The following is an 18,074-nucleotide window of genomic DNA, read 5'->3' as shown; positions in this document are numbered from 1 at the left end:
ATATATTATGCACAATGAAGTCGAACATTTTTTTTAAATCAATTTAACATTTTGATATCAATTAATTTCTAACAATAGTTCAAACTGGTGTACACATTTTCACACATGATGATAAAGGTCTGTGTAAAAAAATACATTGTAATTAATGTGTCAATTTTTTAAAATCATTACTAGCTTTGTCACTCTAGCTCAATAGATGGCTGTAAAATTAAATTTGGAGTTGCATGTTCATACTTTAATGAACTAATTTCCTGTTGAGAATAATTTAATTGCATGAACTAATGATAGTAGTGGAATTTACACACATTAAAAACACCCCACTGTGAGCAGAGTCAGTCAACAGGTGGCCGAAATTTAGGAGCCAGGGATGTTCTGAAATAGACAGAAGGGGTGCCAAGTGCTGAGGCAGCTGCCAATGCATTTGGGGTTCATTGGACTTATGCCTAAATTTCTTTCCTAACACACAAATTAATATTTTCGAATCAGGAATAAAACAATCAAAATGACAAAATGTTTTGATGCAGGAGAGCAATTTACAGCTACCAACAGAAGTAGACAGCACTGAACAGAAAGAAAGTAATACAAATAAGGGACAAGAGTGTCATCACTTAAAAATATCAAAAACAAAATAAAAATTAATTCTAACCTTTCTGGAGGTGATAAAGTAGAGCCTGAAGTTCCTCCTGAGGAGCTTGAGCTGCGGAGAAATGGCAAAAAAAGAATGAAAGAGTTGTTAAGTAAAGGATTTTTAGAAAGTATATTTGAAGCAGCAATCCAGTTAAAAATTTTTTATACATTGATGTAAGATAAAGGCCAAATCTAGTTGCTATTAAAACATACACCCAACTACACAGGCTTAAAACACAGAATTAATTTACACAAAAGACAAGACAAGACATCAGGATCAGCAATTTACAACAAGCCAAAAGAGGCAGGATGAAAAAGTAGTGGTAGACGGATCAGGGATCAACTACCAGGGTTACTAAAAATATGGAACCTAAAAAGGGTTGGTAGGAGACAGGCTGCCGCAAAAAAAAAGGTCTCTGTAGTTTTAAGTTGTTTCACATGCATTACTTTTCCTGAGAAACACAGATGTATTGAAATTGGAAAGTTGCAAAACTCAACTAAAACTAACATACAAAAATCTGTAGTTTATATTTGGCTAAATGAATAGATATTCATACTGCTTTTTTGAAAGATACATAACATGAGATGTTAAAGTGGCACGTTTTATTCATACAATTAAAAGACAAACACTTAAACAAAACACTGTTATAACCCCATTTACTCATCACATTTAAGAAAAAATACTTATTAAAAGCTAGTAAGCTTGCTTGAACTTTTCACACATATCAGGGTATCTCTATTTTCATCAATGCCTACACTGTCCTGAGTATTGCTGTTGAAATGTCCAACTCTTTCTCATTACCTCAAGACAATAACAGCTGTTGTCAACTTGACTTCAAAGCAGCTGCAATGGATTTCAAAGATGACTCTAAGTCACAGAAAAAAACACGTCTAAATATAGCAAACATTCAAAGGAAGTTCTGAATATCACAAAGCATTTCTCAAATTCTTTACTTAAATATGAGAACCATGAATTTATTTGGTTTATTTTAAATCCTGCTCTATCACTTTAGGATAGCAGATATTTTACTAGAATAGAATGACTCTAGCTGGATGAAAAAAAGCATTTGCATTTCAGCATTTGAAGAGGTATACAGAAGATTATAATCATTCACATACAAGAATGAAAACAGTTATGAACAACAACAGGCTAAGACAACCTTTGTACATGCTCAGAGGCAAAATACAGTTTTATATTGATTAAATATAGTCTACAACTGTAATTTGTTGAATAAACAATATAAACCTTCCCTGCGCTCCTCCCCTTTCTTTAATATCTATATGTCACCATGGATGTTAATGTCTTAAGTCTGAAAGAAAAACAAGTATAGAAAAAAGTAAATCACTCACACACACTTAATAATACTAAAAATCAAGAATATGACTCACATACTATCTAATATCCATCTCATGCTAAAATCAGCAACACAAATTTTTGTTCAAGCAGCACATGTTTATATCGATGTCTGCTTTAAATGTTATCCGAACCACATTTGTCATATGACCATATTTAGACTTGGCTGTGTAAGCATGACAGGTTCAATATAAGGAGTCAAAGAGGACAGAGCAGTGTGTGGTAGAAGACCTTACGAGACCTCTACTTGTGGTAAGTTAATCTGTTATCCTGTTTGGATCACTTCGATACAATTATTAATTACATTATTCTGCTTAAACCATCTCCAAAACACTGAAAATATGTTGTATGTTCTTAACAGGACTGTGCAATATTACAGACTTTTGACAAAGGGAGGGTCAGGTATGAATATTTTGTACAATCTTAATCTTGATACATTTTATTTACTTGCAAAGCTCTGCAAAACTCACAGTAATGTTCATGTTGTCACTGTCAAGTCAGTCTAAAAAGTGATGTAAGATTTGATTTGACTTGAAATATTGTAGACACATTTATTTAACAACAGTAATATCTATTATGTGAACTTGCTTATAATGAGCTCTGTAGTAACTTAGCTGCATGGCTGATACGACTCTTTTTGATAATTCCTCTATAGTAGCAAACCGCCACCATGAGTACAGACGCGGAGATGGCCATGTATGGCAAAGCCGCCATTTACCTCCGTAAGCCGGAGAGGGAGAGAATTGAGGCTCAAAGCAAACCGTTTGATGCCAAGGCTGCTTGCTATGTGGCTGATGCCAAAGAGCTGTACTTGAAGGGAACAATCGTGAGTAAGGATGGTGGCAAAGTCGTCGTCAAAGTCCTGGACACTCAGGAGGTTGGTATCTTTAAGTCAAAGTCAAATTCTCCCTCAGTTGACCAGTTCTCATTTGACAATTGTCCTGTTCCAGGAGAAAACAGTCAAGGAAGATGACGTCTCTCCAATGAACCCTCCCAAGTACGACAAAATTGAGGACATGGCCATGATGACCCATCTCAATGAAGCCTCTGTGCTTTATAACCTCAAAGAGCGTTATGCAGCATGGATGATCTACGTAAGAAAATGAGCTTCATGACAATTTGCTTTTTCAGTTTGATTCACATGTAGGAAACATTGAGGTCATTTTTGGATCCTTCTGACCCATTTCAGACCTACTCTGGATTGTTCTGTGCCACTGTGAATCCCTACAAATGGCTCCCAGTGTACGATTCTGAAGTTGTTAATGCCTACAGAGGCAAGAAGCGTATGGAGGCTCCACCCCACATCTTCTCTGTCTCTGACAACGCTTATCAGTTCATGCTTACTGGTAAGACATACACAACATTTGTCAGATATTATATTTCTGCAGCAAGAAAAACATAATAAATAACTTTTTGGTTTTTTATTCAACAGATAGGGAGAACCAGTCTGTCTTGATCACGTAAGTTTCGTATTTGTTGATATTTTTTTGTTCTATAACTTGACAAAGAAAATGAGCAAGTCTTTACAAGTCTTTTTCTATACCTAGTGGAGAATCTGGTGCTGGAAAGACTGTGAACACCAAGCGTGTCATTCAGTACTTTGCAACAATCTCAGTTGGTGGAGACCAGAAGAAGAGGGAACCAACAAAGATGGGAGTATGTACATTTTGAATGGTTACAATACATTGTTCTTTCATATGGTTCAAAGAAAAGAAAAACTGATATCCCTTCTAAATCTTCATTATAGGGTTCACTTGAGGATCAGATTATTGCAGCCAATCCCCTGCTGGAGGCATATGGTAATGCCAAAACTGTGAGAAATGACAACTCATCTCGTTTTGTAAGTATGGAGGGATTTTTGCAAATCAGAGAGGTCTAGTGAAACATTGCCCATGTTCATGAATGTCAAAACTTTCTTTTTCCCAAACAGGGTAAATTCATCAGAATCCATTTCGGCACAACTGGCAAACTGGCTAGTGCTGATATTGAGACATGTAAGTACAAATCCTGTGATACATCCAAAAAACAAGGACAACAGTTTGGCCAGGATTTGACTTATGAACAACATTTGTAGATCTGCTGGAGAAGTCTAGAGTGACATTCCAGCTTCCTGATGAAAGAGGCTACCACATCTTCTACCAGATGATGACCAACCACAAACCTGAGCTGATTGGTATACACAAACCTTAACTCAAATATCCCTGTGTTACTCCTCAGTTTCATATACAACTATGTTTTGAACTCTCCCCCCCTTTCTTTGTTTTCCAGAAATGTCACTCATCACAACCAACCCCTATGACTTCCCCATGTGCAGCATGGGTCAGATCACTGTGGCCAGCATTGATGACAAAGTTGAGCTGGAAGCCACTGATGTGCGTGACAAAATGTTTACATGTATTTCTGTGAATGTTAGCAATACCAAAATTGCCCTTTACTAAATTTCCAGAAAGTTAACATTTCTTTTTACACTTCTTTCGAACACAGAATGCTATTGATATCCTGGGCTTCACTAATGAGGAGAAGTTGGGCATCTACAAGTTGACTGGTGCTGTGCTCCACCATGGCAACATGAAGTTCAAGCAGAAGCAGCGTGAGGAGCAGGCTGAGCCTGATGGCACAGAGGGTGAGTTTCTATGTTAATTGATGCTTGCAAAATGTTCTTTTAGACTAGCTTGTCCTCTATCATGACTGACGTTATCACATGCTGTCTGTACAAACTTAAAGTCATTTAATTTCTGTCAGATGCTGACAAGGTTGCCTACTTGCTGGGTCTCAACTCTGCTGATATGCTTAAGGCTCTGTGCTATCCCAGAGTGAAGGTCGGAAATGAGTATGTCACCAAGGGACAGACTGTACCTCAGGTAAGCATGAAATATCAACATCTATAAACAAAAAGTAGGGTCACTTTAGTTCTAATTAGGTATTATGGTAATACATTTGTTTTTCTGTTTTTTTACTAAAACAAGGAATTCGATGTAATAGTGTTTTTTATGAGTTTATGACATGAAACGTGAAACATATTTTGTAGTACATATTGAGTACTATTTGGGATGTAGTTTTTATTTAAGATCTTTGGTGTCACTCATTTCATAAAAAAAATTCAAAATTCAGAAAACTAATTACTTGCTATTTTAAATGAAATGCTTGATTGACTAAAATCATATAATACCTGTTTTTATATTCAGGTCGGGAACTCAGTGACTGCCCTTGCCAAGTCTATCTATGAGAGGATGTTCTTGTGGATGGTTATCCGTATTAACCAGATGTTGGACACTAAACAAGCAAGGCAGTACTTCATTGGTGTGCTGGATATTGCTGGCTTTGAAATCTTTGATGTAAGCTTCATATTTTAGTTTTTATTGGCTTTCCTTTCATGACCTTCCATAACACAATCATTCCCTTTGTTTTTGAGATAACAACTGATGTATCTCTCTGATCACAGTTCAACACCTTGGAGCAGTTGTGCATCAACTTCACTAATGAGAAACTGCAACAGTTCTTCAACCACACCATGTTCGTTCTGGAGCAAGAGGAGTACAAGAAGGAGGGTATTGTCTGGGAGTTCATTGACTTTGGTATGGACTTGGCTGCCTGCATTGAGCTGATTGAGAAGGTAATGATTACATTTGGTGACTCTATGTAACTCTGAGTTTTACTTATTGTTCCCTTTAATAATATACTTCTTCTTTTTTCAAGCCCATGGGCATCTTCTCCATCCTTGAAGAGGAGTGCATGTTCCCCAAGGCAACAGACACATCCTTCAAAAACAAGCTGTATGACCAGCATCTTGGCAAAACCAAAGCATTTGAGAAGCCCAAGCCCACCAAGGGCAAGGCTGAGGCCCACTTCTCCCTGGTACATTATGCTGGTACAGTGGACTACAATATCGCTGGCTGGCTGGACAAGAACAAGGATCCACTGAATGATTCTGTCATTCAGCTGTACCAGAAGTCCTCAGTCAAACTGATGCCTGTTATCTATCCTACTGTTGTTGAGGGTATGATTGTGACAACATTAATATATAACAAATGATTTCGGTTTATGTAATGTTGTGTTTTGTTTGTTGATTTTTAACAATTTTAGCATTTACATGAACTGTTTTACTAGTTCTGACAGTATTTTCTTGATTGTCAACAGAGACTGGAAAGAAGGGAGGCAAGAAGAAGGGTGGTTCTATGCAGACTGTGTCTTCACAGTTTAGGGTAAGGTTTCCCATTGCAAAATTGGATATTCAATCATTTTTCAGATGACGAGCAAACTCACACTGATATATCTCATGATGAGTTAACATTTTGGATCCACAGGAGAACTTGGGCAAGCTGATGACTAACTTGAGGAGCACCCACCCTCACTTTGTGCGCTGCCTGATTCCAAATGAGTCAAAGACTCCAGGTACATGGAAAAGAAAATCTAAATAGATTATTTGAGGAATAGTTTGGTTTTGCTGGTTCTTGTTTTATTTTGTGTCAATCATTTAACACAAAATTTGCTATGATACATTTTTTTAACAGGTCTGATGGAGAACTTCTTGGTCATCCACCAGCTCAGGTGTAATGGTGTGCTGGAGGGTATCAGAATCTGCAGAAAAGGTTTCCCAAGCAGAATCCTTTATGCTGACTTCAAGCAGAGGTATCAATTGAAATATGAATGGAAATGTAATGCAGGGGATACAAAGACAATGCTCACAATGATAATGAACTCCCTCCTTAAAGATACAAGGTGCTGAATGCCAGTGTCATCCCTGAGGGCCAGTTCATTGATAACAAGAAGGCTTCAGAGAAGCTGCTTGGATCAATTGATGTCAATCATGACGAGTACAGATTTGGACACACCAAGGTAAGCTTCTTTCTTCATTTTTTTCCTGAAATCCTTAGCAAAGAAGGTTGAATTGTTGAGTTGAGCTTGTGTGTTTTTTCTTTGTTAATTCAATATGAATTACATTTGTGAAATTCTTAGAAAAAACTACATGAAACTTTTCAAGATTAAGGAGTGTTATGAGTGGTTTCAGGAACAACATGAATGAACTGGGTTTTGAGACAAGTAAAACAAAGGGTCAATTACTTTACATATTTTTCCTAAATACCAAAAACGACGCACAGTAGGAGGACATTATTTGTTTGTCTGCATATTTTACTTAATATCAAGATGTTATCGTGAGTTTGTCCAGATACATTCTACATTTTTGTTTATTCAGGTGTTCTTCAAGGCTGGTCTCCTGGGTACCCTTGAGGAGATGAGAGATGAAAAACTGGCAGCTTTGGTCACCATGACTCAAGCTTTGAGCCGTGGTTACGTCATGAGGAAGGAGTTTGTTAAGATGATGGAGAGGAGGCATGTTGAAAACAGATTGTACTAAATAAAATTATGGAAAAGTAAAAAAACTACATTGTCCATAACAGCTGTTTCTTGTCCACAGAGAAGCCATCTATACCATCCAGTACAACATCCGCTCATTCATGAATGTCAAACACTGGCCATGGATGAAGGTGTACTACAAGATCAAGCCTCTGCTGAAGAGTGCTGAAACTGAGAAGGAGCTGAGTCAGATGAAGGAGAACTACGACAAGATGAAGACAGACCTGGCTGCTGCCCTGGCCAAAAAGAAGGAACTGGAGGAGAAGATGGTGTCCCTCGTGCAGGAGAAGAATGACCTGCAGCTGCAAGTTGAATCAGTAAGTATACATTTATATTCTGTCTCCTTCAGCATAAAGTGGATCTGCAAACAACCTTTTTTCCATTGCAAACCAGGAAGGAGAGAATCTGTCAGATGCTGAGGAGAGATGTGAGGGACTTATCAAAAGTAAGATTCAGATGGAGGCCAAGCTCAAAGAGACAACTGAGAGACTGGAGGATGAGGAGGAAATCAATGCTGAGCTCACTGCCAAGAAGAGAAAGCTGGAGGATGAATGCTCTGAGCTCAAGAAGGACATTGATGACCTGGAGCTTACCTTGGCCAAAGTGGAGAAGGAGAAACATGCCACTGAGAACAAGGTTTGGGAACAACTGATTATCTTGCACATTAAGGAAAATCCAGAGATTACCGCATATAAACAATGTTTTGCTTACAAATTTAGGTGAAGAACCTGACTGAAGAGATGGCCTCTCAGGATGAGAGCATTGCTAAGCTGACCAAGGAAAAGAAAGCCCTTCAGGAGTCTCATCAGCAGACTCTTGATGATCTGCAGGCTGAGGAAGACAAAGTTAACACTCTGACCAAGGCCAAGACCAAGCTTGAGCAGCAAGTGGATGATGTAAGTTTTAATAGTCACTCAGCTTTGCAAATTAACATGGGTGATGAGCCTCGTCATTCAAAACTTATATTACTGTTCAGCTTGAGGGTTCTCTGGAGCAAGAGAAGAAGCTGCGTATGGACCTTGAGAGAGCCAAGAGGAAGCTTGAGGGTGATCTGAAACTGGCTCAGGAATCCATCATGGATCTTGAGAATGAAAAGCAGCAGTCTGATGAGAAAATTAAAAAGTAAAATTGTCTTTCAATTCTACCAAAAATAACACTAAAACATTATAGCCAACACACAAGCTCTTAAATTGATCTTGTGTAATCCCCACAGGAAGGACTTTGAGATCAGCCAGCTCCTCAGCAAGATTGAGGATGAGCAGTCAATGGGTGCTCAGCTTCAGAAGAAGATCAAGGAGCTTCAGGTGACATATTGTGTTAAAAGAAAATACATACATTTTAAAGTTCAGTTAAAGTATACTGAAAGACAACATGCCTCCATTTAACAGGCCCGTATTGAGGAACTGGAGGAGGAGATTGAGGCTGAGCGGGCTGCTCGTGCCAAAGTTGAGAAGCAGAGAGCTGACCTCTCCAGGGAACTTGAGGAGATCAGTGAGAGGCTGGAGGAGGCTGGTGGTGCCACTGCTGCTCAGATTGAGATGAACAAGAAGCGTGAAGCTGAGTTCCAGAAGCTCCGTCGTGATCTTGAGGAGTCCACTCTGCAGCATGAAGCCACAGCTGCAGCTCTTCGCAAGAAACAGGCCGACAGCGTTGCTGAGCTGGGAGAGCAGATCGATAACCTCCAGCGTGTCAAACAGAAGCTTGAGAAGGAAAAGAGCGAATACAAGATGGAGATTGATGATCTCTCCAGCAACATGGAGGCTGTAGCTAAAGCAAAGGTACAACATATTACCTTATCCATATTAAACATTATTTTAATGCCAAAAGTGAGTACATTGAACAGTCTCATATATATTAAAAGAAAATCTGATCACCAATTTCGATATCTCTTTTTCTCATTAGGGAAATCTTGAGAAGATGTGCCGTACCCTTGAGGACCAATTCAGTGAACTGAAGACCAAGAATGATGAAAATGTCCGTCAAAACAATGACATGAGTGCACAGAAAGCACGTCTCCTGACAGAAAATGGTATCTACAAATTTTAATTGGAAGATAATTTTTCAATTGTTGTAAAAATGTATCACAAACTAATATTTCAACACATCTTTCTAACAAGGTGAGTTCAGCCGTCAAATTGAAGAGAAAGAGGCTCTTGTCTCCCAACTGACCAGGGGCAAACAGGCCTTCACTCAGCAGATTGAGGAGCTGAAGAGACAGGTTGAGGAGGAGGTTAAGGTAAGAACATTTTGACTTTGTTAAGATAACTTTGTACATTTGATTTTTTAAACATGTTTCACACAGAATATGATTTCATACATTAGGCCAAGAATGCTCTTGCTCATGGAGTGCAATCGTCCCGCCATGACTGCGACCTGCTGAGGGAGCAGTATGAGGAGGAGCAGGAGGCAAAGGCTGAGCTGCAGCGTGGAATGTCCAAGGCCAACAGTGAGGTGGCTCAGTGGAGATCCAAGTATGAAACTGATGCTATCCAGCGCACTGAGGAGCTTGAGGAAGCCAAGTGAGTTCCTTTTCATACAACACATTAACAAATATTTGAACATTTTTTATATGTAAAAATATTGTCAGTGTTTGTAAGTTCAAGGTTTTCACTGAGACCAACCACACCATTTTCACACAGGAAAAAGCTTGCCCAGCGCCTTCAGGAGGCTGAGGAGCAGATTGAGGCTGTCAATTCCAAGTGTGCTTCTCTGGAGAAGACCAAACAGAGGCTCCAGAGTGAGGTGGAGGACCTCATGATTGATGTAGAGAGAGCTAACGGTCTGGCTGCCAACCTGGACAAGAAGCAGAGGAACTTTGACAAGGTCAGCTCTACATGAAATCCAAGAAACCACGATGCATTTCAACATTGTTTTGATCAGTTACTGAGAAAATGAATTGCACTTCAGGTTTTGGCAGAATGGAAACAGAAGTACGAGGAGGCACAGGCAGAGCTTGAGGGAGCTCAGAAGGAGGCTCGTTCTCTCAGCACTGAGCTGTTCAAGATGAAGAACTCATACGAGGAAGCTCTGGATCAGCTGGAGACCATGAAGCGTGAAAACAAGAACCTGCAGCGTAAGCTCTCACTACATACTGCAGACACACTATGCTGAAAAAGGCTGTATTTCTTTCTTCTATTCAATGCTCATTTTACATTTTGAGGCTTAACAATACAAATCCCATAAATTTCTCTGCAGAGGAGATCTCAGATCTGACTGAACAGATCGGTGAAACTGGCAAGAGCATCCATGAACTGGAGAAGTCCAAGAAGCAGGTGGAGACTGAGAAGTCTGAGATCCAGACTGCTCTTGAGGAGGCTGAGGTATACTTTTTTTCTTGATAAATCTTCTGTAAAATTCAAAATAATTGAATCTGTTGACAGATACTTTACAAAAGGTAGGAACATTAAGATGAATAATTATCTTTTCTGTCACTAGGGAACTCTGGAACATGAAGAGTCTAAGATCCTGCGTGTCCAGCTGGAGCTCAACCAGATCAAGGGTGAGGTGGACAGGAAGCTTGCAGAGAAAGACGAGGAAATGGAGCAGATCAAGAGGAACAGCCAGAGGGTGATTGACTCCATGCAGAGCACTCTGGATTCTGAGGTCAGGAGCAGGAATGATGCCCTGAGAATCAAGAAGAAGATGGAGGGAGACCTGAATGAGATGGAGATTCAGCTGAGCCATTCCAATCGGCAGGCCTCTGAGTCCCAGAAACAGCTGAGGAATGTGCAGGCACAGCTCAAGGTACTGTAGCACACAGAGACTGTGCAGAGTTTACGGTCAGTTCTCTTTCATTTTAGCAGTCATCTTCATATTTTCCTGACATTTTTCACTAGGATGCACAACTGCACCTTGATGATGCTGTGAGAGCCCAGGAAGACCTCAAAGAACAAGCAGCAATGGTGGATCGCAGGAACGGCCTCATGATGGCTGAAATTGAGGAACTCAGAGTTGGTCTGGAACAGACAGAGAGAAGCCGCAAAACTGCTGAGCAGGAGCTGGTGGACGCAAGTGAGCGTGTTGGACTTCTGCACTCACAGGTGACTTTTCTTTTATTTCTGCCACTTTCTGCATTCATACCATTTTTATTGGGGAAATAATAACACTTTATTCTACGCTTTTAGAACATAAGCCTTCTGAACACCAAGAAGAAGCTTGAGGCTGACCTGGTCCAGGTTCAGGGTGAAGTGGATGACACTGTTCAGGAAGCAAGGAATGCAGAGGAGAAGGCCAAGAAGGCCATCACTGATGTAGGTGTACTTTAATTTATTCTTCATTTTTGGTCATGATCAGTTGTCTTTATGCAACATTTCTCACCAGTGTTAAATTCTGTTATCTTTAGGCTGCTATGATGGCTGAGGAGCTGAAGAAGGAGCAGGATACTAGCGCTCACCTGGAGAGAATGAAGAAGAACCTCGAGGTTGCTGTTAAGGACCTGCAGCACCGCCTGGATGAGGCTGAGAACTTGGCCATGAAGGGAGGCAAGAAGCAGCTTCAGAAACTTGAGTCTCGGGTAAGAAGGTTGTGTTAAGAATTTGGACACCTGAGTCAAGAGGTTAAATCCTCTTTAAAAACAGATTTATTTTACTTTACTTAGTGTACTTTCATTGTTTTCTGAAGGTGCGTGAACTGGAGACTGAAGTTGAGGCTGAGCAGAGACGTGGAGCTGATGCAGTTAAGGGTGTCCGCAAATATGAGAGGAGAGTGAAGGAGCTCACCTATCAGGTAAAGTTTATTTTTTATTAAGCTGTAACATTTTAATCAATGATACATATCTACAATTTGAAATGATTAAAAATCTAAATCTGTATTTTGTTTTTATTACAGACTGAGGAGGACAAGAAGAATGTTGCCAGGCTGCAGGATCTGGTTGACAAGCTGCAGCTCAAGGTGAAGGCCTACAAGAGGCAGTCTGAGGAAGCGGTAAGGACATATAATCTGTTTCAACACATGTTCAAACAAAAATCACCTGACAAAATGTATTCTTTATGTAAAGTTAGATAACATTTTGAGCATTTGAAATTTTCATTATGTCGTGTTCTGTGTTTTTCAGGAGGAACAGGCCAATTCTCATCTGTCCAAGTGCAGGAAGATTCAGCATGAGCTTGAGGAGGCTGAGGAGCGTGCTGACATAGCTGAGTCCCAGGTTAACAAACTGAGAGCTAAGAGCCGTGACTCTGGCAAGGTAAAACTATGATTAGAAATTCAGAAACTGAACTGATAAGTTTCCTCATATTCCAAGTTTTCATCAAGTAATTTTCGTATACATGTATTCAGGGATGTACTGTGAAAATTGAGTGATTAATTTATTTATTTTTTACAGGGAAAAGAAGCAGCTGAGTGAAGCGTTCCAGCTGATGGGCTATCTCTTATCATATAATATGATGTGAAATAAACCATAATAAAATACTTTTTGATCTTGAATTGCTCTTTGTATTTTCTTTTATTCTGGGTTTGAAGACAGCACATGTTAACTTCAATCATTTCCAAAACACTTTAACAGTCTCCATTAGAATTGGTGGCTAACTGGTATGGTTTGTTTTTAGGTTAAAAAATATCCAAAATATGTACCAGGTGTAAACCTACAATGTTTGAGGTATTTTGGATGAAAAACTACCGAGTGAACACCAAAGTATAGAGAAATGAAAAAAAATAATAATAATTCCATCATCGTTAGCACCATAAAAGAAGAGAAACAATCTCCCTGAGAGTTCATCAAGACTGACAGGATCACTTTTTTTGTTCATCAGGTGAAGTTGAAAAGTATTTGAAGAGTAGAAAAAGGTACATCACAAGTTTCCTCCATTAAAACAGAAGCTTGACCATGCACGACAATTTGACCAAGTAAAGATTCAATTTTTCTTAAAAGCTGTCTTTAAAGGCAAAGGACAATTATGAAAGATGGGAACATTTTACTAACTCCAGAATCACCCAATGTCCTTTTAACCCTGTAAAACTCAAATATAAAAATACCTGAGAAATAAAACGTTGATGTTTTAGTAAGTTTTTAGGGACATGTAATATTGCAACGTTGGGCCTAGTTGGGAGCAGAATTTCTGTATTTATACTAACCTTATTTGGACAAATATACTAAACAACTTAGGTTTCCTTTGCAGTGTTGAGTGCCAATGTTGCCACATAACAGCTTATGCCATGGATAATAATCAAAAAACTATATAGACACGTCGGTGCAAAAGGGAGGCATCTCTGGAGTGCCGGGGTGTCTAGAACACACTGGAGTGGTGACACAGCTCATCCCGGAAGCCCAGGAGAACAAGGGAGACCTCACAGTGATGTGGTTGGACCTAGCCAACGCTTATGGCTCCATCCCCCACAAACTGGTCCAGACCACCATGACCAAACATCATGTGCCACACCACGTTGTGGCTCTGATCTTGGATTATTATGACTGTTTCAGGATGAGAGTTACTGCGGGGGAAGAAACATCAGAATGGCACAGGTTGGAGGTGAGGATAATCACAGGTTGCACCATCTCTGTGACCTTGTTTGCCTTGGCAATGAACATGATTGCCAAGTCTGCTGAGCCAGAGTGCCGAGGCCCCCGTAGCCATACAGGGAGAGGAAGGTCAGCAGCTGTCTCAGGAGATGGTTGGGGTTGCCCAGAAGCCTCAGCAACATTGCCCTCTATGGGAACACCACAAAGCTATGGTTGCCCTTGAAGTCTCTGGAACAGGAGCTCAAGGTGACACAAACAAGAGAGGTGCTGATGTACAGGGACTCGAACGACCCAAAGGTCGCCCAGGCAGGAGTGGTGGTGAAGAAGGGAAGGAAATGGAGTGCCCAGGCTGCTGTGCTGGATGCAGGGGCACAACTGCGCCACAGAGATCTGGTGGGCATGGTAGCCCATGGCAGAGCAGGCCTGGGGATGTTCCCAACACCAGAGATCTGGTGGGCATGGTAGCCCATGGCAGAGCAGGCCTGGGGATGTTCCCAACACCACCTTGGTGCAAGGAGTGCAAGGGGAAGGAGAAGCGCAGGCAGATACAGGAGGAGGTCAGGACTGCAGTTTATGATGTTCTGCCTAGCCCAGCGAACCTCTTCACCTGGGGGAAAGTGGAGACCCCGGACTGCCAGCTGTGTTCAGCAAGAGGTACTCTGGAGCATATTCTGAGCTCCTGCCCAAGAGCGCTCGGCCAAGGCCGCTACACCTGGCGCCAAAACCAGGTGCTGAAACCGATTGCTGAAGCTATCAGTAAAGGAATCAGCAGCTGCAGCCGAGTGCGCAACAAGATGAGCGCGATTGCTTTCGTCTAGGAAGGAGAGCAGCCCAGGGCAGCTTGCAAGAAGGGAGCAGCAGGTATCCTGGCAACTGCACAGGATTGGCAGCTCTCAGTAGACCTGGAGAGGCAGCTGAGGTTCCCTCAACACATCGTCAGCACGACTCTGAGACCAGATATCCTCCTGGTCTCAGAGAGCACTAAGAACATCGTCACAATGAAGCTGACAGTGCCATGGGAGGACCGCTTGGGGGAGGCCCACGAAAGGAAGAGGTCAAAATACGAACATTTGGCCATCTACTGTCGGGCGCAGGGCTGGAAGGCAAGGTGTATGCCCATGCAGGGGCTTTGTGGGTGTTCAGTCCACAAAGCCGTAAGTGCACTAGGCATTACGGGAGCAACAAGAAGCAGAGCCATCAAGAACACCACCGAAGCAGCTGAGAAGGCCTCGAGATGGCTCTGGATCCGAAGATCACAGCCATGGGGAGAAGCAAATGCTATCTGAGCACAAGCTGCGGTCTGATCAACCGCAGCTGGGTTGCCAGGGTGATAGTGTCTGATGTTGAAAGACCCGAAACACTCAATGACCCCTGGTCACATCACTGATGATGTGTTCAGGTGCATCAGAAGATGTATTTAAAACCTAAAAAAAACATATTTTGTTATGAAGTCATTTAATAATTAAAAAAACGAAGATAATAGTGTATTTACAAAATCCCCTCTGAGCATTCAAAGTCCTAGTGTCCCGGTGTTCAGCCTTTTGTTCATTTGCAGCGAAGTCCCAGAAACAGTTATTTTCCTCTGAAAGCAAAGACGAACATCACACTATCTATTCTATATAGTCGAACACATACTTCTTGAAGTACACTAGTGGTGTGTGGAGGGAAATTACATTATTGGTGATATCTGGACCAGAGAAATCAGTATTGGGACTAATGAAATCCTTTTTCAGCCAATGATACTGGTAATGGGCATTTCGTGTTTGGTAGTTTGGGGCTCAATGTTCATATAATCGTCAGCTGGACAGTCAGTGGGCTGTAGATTTTCTTTGTCCACTTCGCATGTTCATCTGCCTCTTCGTCACTGGTATCAGTGTCTGAATCCATCTCAAAATCACTGTCTCCATTTGTGATGGCATCAATCACATCCTGCACACTGTGGAGAACATATCTCTTTGCTGGTGGCATTCTGAAATGGAAAAGTAAAACAAACAAATTAATAAAAAATATGTACGTAAGTGAGTAATACAGATGAACATTGGCTTCCATTATCTTTCAGAATAGATTTTAAGATTATTTTATTGGTTTTTAAATCTCTTAATAGTCTTGGCCCTTCTTATTTATCAGATTTGCTTTTATCATATGAGCCAGTAAGAGCCCTCAGCAGCGGCGGATCTAGAAAAATATTTATGGGTTGGCAAGAGGGGGGCAGTACATTTTTGGGGGGTGGCAACATGGCAGACGTCGATGTGCTGAATTAATTTAAAAACTTATACTTTGGTCAAAGCTTGATATTTTAAAAAAAATGATTGTTCTGTTTTCTGGATGTCTTTTTGAGTTGATTTGACCACATAAAATGAGGGTCCCTGGTCATCTTCTCCATCTACCTTGCCCAGTTGCTCCGACTTTATTTTTTTCACCTTTGTCTTTGGTGGGAAAAAACTGCTAATGTCTTTCCTCTTCATTTCTGTAAGATTTAAAGTAACTTCACTATGTTTTTCAATCAACATAAAAAGTAGGTTGTATTAATAACAGTGGTTAACTGACAAAAAAAAAATATCTTTGTATCAAATCCTTTCAACTGGGCTGGCAACAGGGGTGGCAAGGCTGTGTTTTAGGGTGGCACTTGCCACCGTATGCCACCCGTGTAGAACCCCCCCTGGCCCTCAGGTCTTCAGGTAGTGGACTTTTAATTATACCAAAAGTAAGAACTAAGACCCACGGTGAGGCAGCTTTTTTTATTATCATGGCCTACCCCTGTGGAACACCCTCCATGAAGATCTGAGAGCTGCACAGAGTGTCAGTATTTTTAAAAGCAAAGTCAAGACCTACCTTTTTAGTCTTGCTTTTAACTGAGTTTTATTTTTATTCTTTATTCATTTATTTATCATTTATTTCAAATGTATTCACTTTTATTCAACTTTATTTATTTATGTACTTATTTATTTTTTTAAGTATAGCATCTTATGTTCTTTTAATGGTTTAATATTTTAGTGTTTTATTATCTTAGAAATGTATTTTTTTTTGGTGATTTTAATTTCCTGTGTTGAGTTTTAACATCTTATTTTACCTCCAGTGTTTTCTCATTAAGATATCATGAGAGCGTTTCCCTAAGTTCGTTCAGCAACTTCTTTTTTATTTATTTATTTTCTTTTTTATTGTTTTTATTACTATTGTTGCATATATTGTGTTCTTAACCTTAGGATTGTGGGGTGGCTTTGGGGTCGGGGCTGGGGGTTGGATCTTTTTCTTAATTTATTCTATTTTAAGTTGTTTTTATGTACAGCACTTTGTGTTACAATGTCATTGTATGAAAAGCGCTTTATAAATAAAGTCTGATTGACTGATTGATATATTCTCCAGGCTAAATAGTTTCAATTCCAATATCCTAATCTTGTTTTCCTATTCCACCAAATTCACAGAATAGTGTGTGGGTGGCCTATTAGGCTCTCTACTTGTCATGCTAAAAGGGAACACTTCACATCCCCACATTCCAGGACATTCTCAGCTCTCTCTGAACAATGCAACGAGCAACCCCCCAAAACATTCAGAACCTGTTTCTGCCTACTCTAATGCAACAAGAAGCTATTTGGGCAGAAAAACAAAGCCCAGGATCAGTTAAATTATATACTTCAACTGTTAATTATTTTTAACTGATGAGACACGGATGCAGTTTCAAATACTGCTACATATAGAGTTTCATATACGGCAATCAAAAATGATTTAATCATTTATTGTCTAATCTCAAGATTTTAACAGAAAGCACATTAACAGTTTGTATTAATAGTAATCACCAAATAAATTATATTTCTAAAGCATATCTGTCCATATATGAACATGTGAGAAGAGCAGTGTCCCCATGGAATGTGTCAGGTGCAACTGCTATTTTGACAACCACCTTGACCCAGGGTTGTAGAGTCTGACGAAAAGTCTGCAGGTTGTGAGTTCATGACCCGGTGGCAGGACCCATATTGACAAACCAATCACAATGCAGGGTTAAACAATAGAACCCATTAACTATGTAAATTTGGTCTTTTAAAAAAAAAATACTTTGTTAATTTCTTTAAAAGAATATCTTAAACTGATGTTGTAATTTTGCAACAGTGGGTCTTACAGGGTTTTAATGCTAAATTTAAGATTTCATCAAAAGGCTTCCAGAATATTTTGAGAAAAATAAGAGGAGAATGTAGAAGAGAGTAGTTTTTGTTTTATTTGTTAGATTAACAGAAAGCACAATCTTTCAGGGTATTATCCATTACCACACTTTGAGATCAAAGTTTT

The 18,074-nt window shown here is 40.1% G+C and overlaps 1 protein-coding gene and 1 pseudogene across 1 annotated transcript; both read left to right on the top strand.

Annotated features, from left to right (window-relative positions):
* Positions 1–2,372: 2,372 nt before the first annotated feature.
* Positions 2,373–12,744, top strand: LOC117814883 (myosin heavy chain, fast skeletal muscle-like). The gene is made up of 40 exons (XM_034686440.1): positions 2,373–2,383; positions 2,637–2,858; positions 2,932–3,075; positions 3,171–3,327; positions 3,414–3,441; positions 3,529–3,637; positions 3,729–3,821; positions 3,912–3,975; positions 4,056–4,154; positions 4,250–4,353; positions 4,466–4,604; positions 4,724–4,842; positions 5,167–5,316; positions 5,424–5,594; positions 5,678–5,978; positions 6,119–6,183; positions 6,286–6,373; positions 6,493–6,610; positions 6,694–6,817; positions 7,176–7,312; positions 7,398–7,653; positions 7,730–7,972; positions 8,056–8,232; positions 8,313–8,458; positions 8,550–8,640; positions 8,725–9,114; positions 9,239–9,365; positions 9,454–9,572; positions 9,659–9,855; positions 9,976–10,159; positions 10,244–10,409; positions 10,532–10,656; positions 10,772–11,080; positions 11,173–11,376; positions 11,461–11,586; positions 11,679–11,849; positions 11,957–12,061; positions 12,164–12,259; positions 12,390–12,521; positions 12,660–12,744. The coding sequence occupies exons 2-40, from the start codon at positions 2,652–2,654 to the stop codon at positions 12,678–12,680; spliced, it is 5,802 nt and encodes a 1,933-aa protein (XP_034542331.1). The 5' UTR covers positions 2,373–2,383; positions 2,637–2,651; the 3' UTR covers positions 12,681–12,744.
* A 768-nt stretch (positions 12,745–13,512) lies between these two features.
* Positions 13,513–15,079, top strand: LOC117813966 (annotated as a pseudogene).
* Positions 15,080–18,074: the final 2,995 nt, after the last annotated feature.

Source organism: Notolabrus celidotus, chromosome 6 (genome assembly GCF_009762535.1).
Source record: "Notolabrus celidotus isolate fNotCel1 chromosome 6, fNotCel1.pri, whole genome shotgun sequence".
NCBI classification, from domain to species: Eukaryota; Metazoa; Chordata; class Actinopteri; order Labriformes; family Labridae; genus Notolabrus; species Notolabrus celidotus.
Note: the sequence above shows the minus strand (reverse complement) of the source record. Positions and strands in the feature narration are given on the sequence as shown.

What these genes read in the sequence shown, in the direction of transcription:
- LOC117814883 (XM_034686440.1), top strand. Translation starts at nt 2,652, where the DNA reads ATGAGTACAGACGCGGAGATGGCCATGTATGGCAAAGCCGCCATTTAC. An exon ending in TATGCTGACTTCAAGCAGAG is followed by an intron (nt 6,611 to 6,693) that starts GTATCAATTGAA and finishes CCCTCCTTAAAG; the next exon opens with ATACAAGGTGCTGAATGCCA. An exon ending in AGAAGATCAAGGAGCTTCAG is followed by an intron (nt 8,641 to 8,724) that starts GTGACATATTGT and finishes TCCATTTAACAG; the next exon opens with GCCCGTATTGAGGAACTGGA.